At 39.8% G+C, this 8913-nt stretch overlaps 1 protein-coding gene across 1 annotated transcript; it reads right to left on the bottom strand.

Annotated features, from left to right (window-relative positions):
* Positions 1 to 8358: 8358 nt before the first annotated feature.
* LOC117926021 lies at positions 8359 to 8913 on the bottom strand. The gene has a single exon (XM_034845111.1). The coding sequence runs from the start codon at positions 8911 to 8913 to the stop codon at positions 8359 to 8361; it is 555 nt and encodes a 184-aa protein (XP_034701002.1).

Here is an 8913-nt window from a genome sequence, read left to right as displayed (position 1 = left end):
CAAAGACTCATTTCCATCATATGGGGAAACCTCGAATGAATGGACCAGCTCCTGAGATGAGTCAAATTTCAGCAGTAATTTTATTTCCTCCTGAATATGCTTCATATCTTTTGCTTCTAGAGAAGGTGCAGAAATCTGGGTTTCAGAAGGAGAATGAGATTCGACTTCTCTTATGTCCTGAATTTCAGCCTCCATGCGTTCTGTACTTTGACTGTTGGAGACTTGTGGGTGACAAAACAACTGAACGGCTGAAAGGAAAGGAACAAAATGGGCATGAAATGATAATGAATCAGTAAGCAGCCCTTTCAGATTTCGGGAATCTTCAGCCTTAACATCCAATCCATAATTTCCTGGCTTTTCATACCAGTTCCAAACAGCATTAAGTGACACATCAGGTATCTGATGTTTGCAGAGGGAACCATGGGAGGGCTGACTAGCTGAGCAATCATCACATTTCTCATATACAAATGAAGAAGAAATAACCGGAGTGGCAGACTGGAGGAGTTTTTCAAATTCTGCAAGCGGGCAGCCGGTAGCAAGCTGAACACTCTCAGACTCTAATTGCAGTCTGTAGGCAGCATCTAGAGCTTGAACTGCCATTTGTGAGCCAATTGAGAACTGAGTAGAATCCTGTAGTTTATTACTACATGCAGCATTATCTTCAGCAGTTTCAACTTTAATTTTTGACCTTCGACTGCCGTATTCATATCTTCAAGTCGTGTGGCTTCACTTTCAACTGAAGTCATGCTGGGATTGCATATTAAGCTTGTCTTTCCAGGGTCACTTAAAGTAGCAGGTTCAGACACTGGAACCTTATGTCCTTCCAGATGGCCATCATTCTCCTTTGAGCATGGAAATGGTGGAGTATCACTATGACCATTAGCATCGACAAGACTAGTGCTCTCCAGCATTGATGACTCTTTTCTACCAACAGGAATCCACTTCTTTAAAACCATCTGAGTGGGAACATCTTGCCTAAATTTATCTTCACAAGAAAGCTTCAACTCTGAGGATGCAGGATTTCCTTTTTCACTGTCTACAGAAGCATGTGGAGGCCTACATGAGACATTTTCCATCTTTGGAGTCTTTGCCCAGGTGTCTGGTTGGATCTCATTTGATACACCTTGACCTGGTACAGAAAATTTTCTCAAGTTTGGCACATTTTGGGGTACATGGGCAGAAGAAGGACATGAACGTAAAAAGTAAGAGCCACCAGTCACAACATTGTGACTATTGTAAATAACTCCTGGCGCAGCATTGGTGTTCTTGTCATGCTGCAGTTCAAATGGAACATGTATTGATTCCTTATGAGAAAAGGCATACTTACTCCGATGCTTAAAGAAGTTTGATTTGCAACCTCTTACTCCCTTCTTGCTGTTGCTGCTATTGTCCTGCATAAATGAATAGTTCTGGTTTTCTTTTAATTTTCCACAATCAGTTTCCCCAGAACCCACTTGACTTGAGTGTGAGAGATATTGGTAGGGGCTATCATTTAACCTTCGATGAGCAGCCCACTGGGGATTAACCAGTGCATTCCCATGGATTCTCTTACATATTGCTTGATCTTTATTTCCCATCTCTTTAATTCCATGAGCACTACTACTGTTTGCAGAAGAGGAAATAAAGCAGGTTGGCAACAATCCTTCCCTAGAAAATGAATTCTGTTCAGCCCAAAAATTTTTCTCAAGGAAGCGAACATCTGGCGCTACATGATTAGGATTTGATCTTTTTGCCCCATTGGTTCCACCTTCCTTGAAATCCTTCTGACTTTTCTGCCAGATCAAGTCACTATTTACCTTACCATTCTGGATACTTGGATGATAACTAGAATAGGTTACTGCATCATTTTGAGATGTCAAAGTATTCAATTTAGGCTCAAGAATTGGTGTGATTCCAATATTACAGCGCTGGTTGTCAGTTTTGGCATCAACCTTACAAGCCATACCATTGGCTTCGGACTTGTAATCAGATGAATGTCTGAAAGAACCACTCTCTTGAAGATGTTCGGTAGCACCATTTGTGCTTAGATCTCCAGTTTGTTTCATTCTCAAATTCAAATCCTTGCAGCAAGTATTGGTTTCATAGTCATCACAATTCCAACCATCAGACAGTAAATGACCAGTAGAAGAATCAGAGATCCTACAGCAGAAACAGTCCGAGTCTTTCGTGGTGTTGTAAACACAAGAATCCTTAGTAGGGTCAACTGTAGATGCACACAAGGGATTTTCAACTGCAGAAGGGGGATGACTCTTCAAGCATTTGCCAAAAGCAGGACTACCCACATCTTCCATGGATGACTGATAAGATGCAATTGCATCATCTTGACCATGTTTGCTTGGTCTTGTCTGATAAACAATTAACTCCAAGGACTTTTTAGCTGGCTTCCCCTTCTTTTTGTTCCTCTTCTTGGAGACCCTTTTAACAGGCTCCTCTTTTTTTGGTGAATCAGCAATCAGGCCCACCATAATGCTTGGAGCAGAGGGATAGGGACCAAAAGACCTTGAAGGATCATTTAAATCACCATAAGCCAGATCAAGGGATCCAGTACAGTTTAGCTTCTCTTTACCCTTGACATCAGGCTTAGGTGTAGGCTTTGGCTCTTCTAAAACTTCTGATGTGTGTGCATCACTTAGGACAGAACAGTTCAAAGAATATGTAGATCCACAAACATTGTTCCCCAGAATTTGTTTTTGCTCAATATGTTGAATTAATGCCCCTGGGAGTGCCATCTCTAGGCTATTTATCTATGCAATGTTTTCCACCACGCATCAATAACAAATATCAGGATAGATGTCCTGCAGTGAAAATGTAACTGATAAAATGAATGGAAAAAAAGAGGGGAAAACAACCCTAATCATGACTAAAAACTGTACAACTAATGTACATTTAGGTCGAAGGAGACGAAACTCCTTTGTATTAGCCCACAGTTCCAATGCAATTGTAACGTCATATACACGATTCTCCCAAAAAAATTGGGAGGTAATCACAGGCGAGGAAGTTCACAAGGATTTCTAGTACGTACGACTCCTGAAGTTTGAAGATCTCTTTCGGGAATGATTTTGAGAGGGGTTAGAAGCGCTTCTTAGGGCTTATAGGAGCTTGTTAGTGTTTGAAAGTGCACACCTTATAGAAATGAAGGTGTTTGGCAAGTTATTGTAAATCACTTCTACAAATCTAGAGAATCATCTAAAAGTGCGTTTAAGAGTAATTTTAGAAAGCATTTAAGTATTTTTAACACTCAGAATGATAAATTTTTCAAGTATTAAAAATATTTGAGTGTCTTTGATAGTAATTTTACGAAGTGTTTCTAACATCTTTACTAAATGAAAGATAAAAACTTTCAAATGTTAGAAAGACTAGAAACACTTCCTAAAATCACAACCAAATGCACTTTAAAAACGCTTCCTAAAATCACTCTTAATAGTGTATTTGAGTGTATTTGATAGTGTTTTTTTATAGTAGTGGGCATGTGCAGTTGAGTGGCAATCACTGTTTGGTCTATTGAAAGCACAGAAAATAGATTATCTTGACCATCAAGCTGTTGCATTCATCTGAGCATGTTTAGAAAATAGAGCAACAAACTATCTCAGAAAATAAACTGCGTTTAGTGGATTGTTAACACAACAATTTTTTGTTGTTATTTTCTATATTCTTCAAAATCAGCCATTCACTTGATTTTCCTTGTTTTTTGTTCCTTTGAAGATTTGGGTATGGCCAGAACGCTTGCAAACTATGCATCTTCTTGGATTCCATGATATCTTCACAACCAAAACTTCTCTTACTAGGATAAGAGCTGTTCCTCGTTACAGTTTTAGCATCAACACTCTTGAGGGACTAAATACAGTGCGCCCAACCATTGGAATCATGCCATCTGGTCTTCCATGGGTTGTGAAACCTTCAGAAGGTAATGACAATCCCGTCGGTTCTCCTTCAATTTCTCACCATTGTGGAAACAAACGAATAATAAATGGAGGGCCCCGTGCTGAAATAAATAAGAAGGGAAAATTGAGGTCTGTGGTAAGGTTTCATCAATACATTTATTCGGTTCCCTATTCTGAGCACTCTTGCTTTCCTGAGATAGAGGACTTTATTAAGCTTGTTCAGCCAATCAACATTAAAGGTATTGTGTCTTCATCATTTTGCTATATTGAGCCTCTTTATTATTTTGGTGGACTTTGCGGAGTAAACCCGTCATCACAGAGGCTACCTCGTAAGTCTGAAAGGAGAGAAAAATATGAGAATATTGAAGCTAAGACCAAATCTAATTCTGGAAGCAGTAACTTTACCGATGTTGAAAACAGGAAAAGAAAGATTGATTTAATAGAAAAACAAAAGGTAAATGGCAAAAAGGCAAACAAAGGCCTGAGAGAGGAATAAAACTAATTCATTGATTCCATAACTCCATTGATTGTACAGTAGCAACATATATAGGAAGGGTTGGAACAATCGAGAAGAGTGCAGCTCATCCAGAAAATGAAAAATAACAAAATAAAAAAATTCCACTAACTTGTAACAACCTAACAAACTCTGCATATTTCTTTGTTCAACAAGGAAGGCAAGTTTTCACAATAATCAATTTTAATACTCCCCCTCAAGATGGAATGTATATGTTATACATTCCCATCTTTTCTATGAGAGAATTGAATTGATCAGGAAAGAGAGGTTTGGTAAGTATATCAGCCAATTGATGTTGTGAAGCAACATGCAGAGTTTTGAGCATATCTGTTTGAATCTTCTCTCTTACAATATGACAATCTATCTCTATGTGTTTAGTACGCTCATGGAAGACCGGGTTTGCAGCAATGTGTAGAGCAGCTTGGTTGTCACAGTACAACAAAGCAGGTTGTGTGTGTGGAACTCCTAAGTCCTTGAGTAAGGCAATCAACCATGTTAGCTCACAAGTCACATGAGTCATTGCTCGATACTCTGCTTCAGCTGAGGATCTTGAAACTGTCCTTTGCTTTTTTGATTTCCATGATATCAAAGAATCTCCAAGAAATATATAAAATCCAGTGACTGATTTTCTAGAATCTGGGCATGCTGCCCAATCAGAATCTGAGAAGGCCTTTAATTGAAAAGATGAGGAAGCTGAGAAGAAAATACCTTTGCCTGGTGATCCTTTGATATATTGAAGAATCCTGTAGACTGCTTGCAAATGGGGTCTCCTCGGTTGACTTAGGAATTGGCTCAACTTGTTCACTGAGTAAGTTAGGTCTGACCTGGTGATAGTAAGGTATATAAGTTTCCCTATGAGCCTTCTGTACATGCTGGATCTGTTAGCAGCTCTCCATCATCTTGAGAAAGTTGCATATTCGGTTGCATTGGAGTTTTGGCAGGTTTGCATCCTAAGTAGCCTGTTTCAAATAGGAGTTCCAGAGCATATTTTCTCTGGTTTATCAAGATCCCTTTAGCTGATCTAGCTACTTCAAGTCCAAGAAAATACTTGAGATTTCCTAGATCCTTTAATTTGAAGCTTTTGTTGAGAGACTTCTTCAAATTATCAACAGCAATCTTGTTGTTACTAGTAACTATTATGTCATCAACATACACTAACAAAGCAATAAAATCATTTCCTGCTGTCTTGATAAATAGAGAATAATCTGAATGAGATTGTTGAAAGCCTTCAAAGATTAGAACACCAGAGAATTTTGCAAACCATTGCCTAGATGCTTGTCTCAAGCCATAGATGGATTTGTGTAACTTACAAACTGTGTTGGAAGGTAATAAAGGCTCCCCCTCACGGTGATAACCATGAGGAAGATGCATGAAAACTTCTTCAAACAGATCACCGTGCAAAAATGCATTATTGACATTAAGGTGAGTCAAATGCCAATTGTAAATAGAAGCAAGAGAGAGTAATACCTTGACAGTAACCATCTTGGCAACAGGTGAAAAAGTATCAAAAAAATCAACACCTTCTTGTTGTGTGAACCCTTTGGCATCAAGTCGTGCTTTGTACCTTTCAATATAACCATCAGCATGATATTTAACACGATAAAGCCATTTGCAACCAATTGTTGTTTTTCCAGGGGGTAGAGTGCACAAAGACCAGGTATCATTGGACTCTAAAGCTTGCAGTTCAGCTCGCATAGCATGCTACCACTCGGGTACAACGACTGCCTTAGCATATGTTGTTGGTTCTGTGATGGTGGAAATAGAAATAGAAAATGCACGAAAAGAAGGGGAAAGTTTATTGTAGGAGATGACATCGGATAAGGGGTAAGGAGTGGAGTTGGATATATCGAAATGAGGAGTAGAAGAAGCTAAATAATAGTGATAATCAGAGAGATATTTGGGTGGCTGGGATACTCTAGAAGATCTGGTGGTTATGTGGGAGGTGGTATGAGATGAAGTGTCATTGGAGGAAGAGTCAGGGCTGTTAGGATGTGAAGTCGAATTATCAAAAGAAGGGAAAGGGGTAGAAACTGGTACAACAGGCAGCACCTTTTCAGAAAAGAAATATGAAGCAACAGAGTTATTATTCTGAGATAACTTGAAAGGAAACACATATTCTTGGAAGATAACATTCCGGGAGACAAATATTCGGTTGGTCTCTAAGTCTAGAATTTTGTAACCTTTGTAACCAAAAGGATATCCTAAAAAGACACAAGGTAAGGCTCGAGGAGAGAATTTGTGACGGGTGTTAGGAAGAGTTGAACTATAACAAAGACATCCGAAATATTTGAGATGGGAGTAAGATGGTGATTTATGATGAAGTAGCTCAAAAGGAGTTTTGTTGTTCAGTAATGGTGATGGAATTCGATTTATAAGGTAAACCGAAGTAAGCACACAATTCCCCCAATATCCTATAGGTATGTTGGATTGGAAATATAAGGCCCGAGCTACGTTTAAGATGTGTTGGTGTTTACGCTCAACAACTGAGTTTTGTTGAGGAGTTTCAACACAAGAGAAAAAATAGAGCACACCAAGTTGGGTAAAGAGATTGGACAGGTTTAATTCAAGGGCATTATCACTACGAACTGCTTTAATTGTGAGACCAAACTGGGTTTTAACCATGGAGAAAAATTGTGGAAAATGGTCTTGACATCAGATTTAGCACGTAGAAGATGAACCCATGTATTCCTTGTACAATCATCAACGATTGTCAAAAAATAACGAAATCCATCATGTGTGGGAATATGAAATGGACCCCAAATATCATAGTGTATGAGATCAAGGGGAGAAGGAGATAAATTATTATGGCAATCAAATGGCAAACGTTTCTGTTTTGCCAGAGGGCAGATTGAACAAGAAAGATTGGTATTGCCATTACTTTGCAACTATAAATGAGGTTTCAATACACTGAGTTTGACATTGGATGGGTGGCCCCTAATCTGAAATGCCACAATTTGTTTACATGAGCAAAAGTTTTGTTATCAACAACGAATACAGAGGAAATAGAATGAAAGACTGAGCTATCTAAGAGGTAAAGGTGCCTTGACGTCTACCCATCCCAATCAACTTCCCTTGTGAATGGTCCTGAATGAAGCAAAAACGAGCAGTAAAATCAAAGGAAAAACAATTGGTTTGAGTTAAGGCACTAATGGAGATAAGATTAAATTGAAATGTTGGAATGTAGAGAACATGTTCAAGCACGAGATGAGGTGACAGATGAATGGTGCCTATTCCGATGATTGGTATTTTTGTACCAGTGAGTAAAGTGACAGTGTTGGAAGAAAATGAATGAATAGAGTGAAACATGGAGGAATTAGTGCAAACATGGTGGGTTGCCCTTGAATCTAAAATCCAAATGCTAGGGTTGAGAGTGGATGATGAAGGAGAAAGAGAAAGGATACCAGTGAAGTTGGAAATGGATTGCTGAAGCGGGTTGTTGTCACCGAATGAGGCAGATGAGCCACTCGAGCTGTGCAAACTCAAGAGAGCCAATAACTGATTGTGTTGGTCATGAGTGAGAGGCGGTGGAGATGCAGAGGCGGCGGAGCCATCTGTGAGAGTCAACTGATTCGTGTGAAGACTATTGGGTAGCATCTGATTTGGGGGAGAACCATTGGGCCTGAAGTTGGGCCTATTTTTGAATCCAGGTGGATACCCATGTATTTTGTAGCACTGATCAACTGTGTGACCCAAGATGTTGCAATGGGTATAGAGTGGGCGATCCTTTCTTGATCGAGAGGCATTAGTAGGAGAAGAAGCTCTGGATGCCGCTTGAAATCTGGAGGAAACAGGAGCAGTGAATGCCGGAGAGTTGGAGGTGGTAAGAGATCGTTGTCGTTCTTCTTGAACAACCAAGGAGAAAACTTTGTTCAGCGAAGGAGTCGGTTCCATCAACAGGACCTGAGCTCGAATCGAAGCGAAGGATTCGTTCAAACCCAGCAGAAATTGCATCATAGATTCTCGTTATTGATCCTCCATATAAACACGCATGCCACCGCAATTGCAAACTGGTATCGCCTTGAATTCTCGAAGCTCATCCCACAAGGATTTCAGTCGAGTATAGTAGGTATTGACATCAGCCGATCCCTGAGTGTGAGCAAGAATTTTTTGCTTGAGTTCAAAAATTCGAGGACCACTGCCCTGATGAAATCGTTCGTATAGATCATTCCATATTTCGATGGTTGTTTCATGATAGAGGATGCTCTCTGCAATTTCTTTGCAAATCGAGTTAGAGAGCCAAGATATGACCATGCTGTTGCAGCGAGACCAAGGACCAGCAAGGAGATCTGTTGCAGCAGGACGTGAGATGGTTCCATCGATAAACCCAAGTTTCTTCTTAGCATTTAGAGTTGTAACCATTGATCGGCGCCAAGAATGATAGTTTGAACCAGATCCAGCAAGTGAAAGAGAAACCAGAGAGAGACTTGGATGATCACCATTGTGAAGAAAATAGGGACTACTATGATCTTCCATGGGAGACTGAAAAGAATGCTGAGGAGGTTTGCCGCCCTTAGCCAT

The sequence above is a fragment of the Vitis riparia genome, chromosome 12 (genome assembly GCF_004353265.1).
Source record: "Vitis riparia cultivar Riparia Gloire de Montpellier isolate 1030 chromosome 12, EGFV_Vit.rip_1.0, whole genome shotgun sequence".
In the NCBI taxonomy this organism is placed as follows: domain Eukaryota; kingdom Viridiplantae; phylum Streptophyta; class Magnoliopsida; order Vitales; family Vitaceae; genus Vitis; species Vitis riparia.
The sequence above is the reverse complement of the archived record's forward strand: the minus strand, read 5'-3'. Positions and strand labels throughout refer to the sequence as shown.

Coding starts and splice junctions, on each gene's coding strand:
- LOC117926021 (XM_034845111.1), bottom strand. CDS start 8,913: ATGGCTAAGGGCGGCAAACCTCCTCAGCATTCTTTTCAGTCTCCCATG.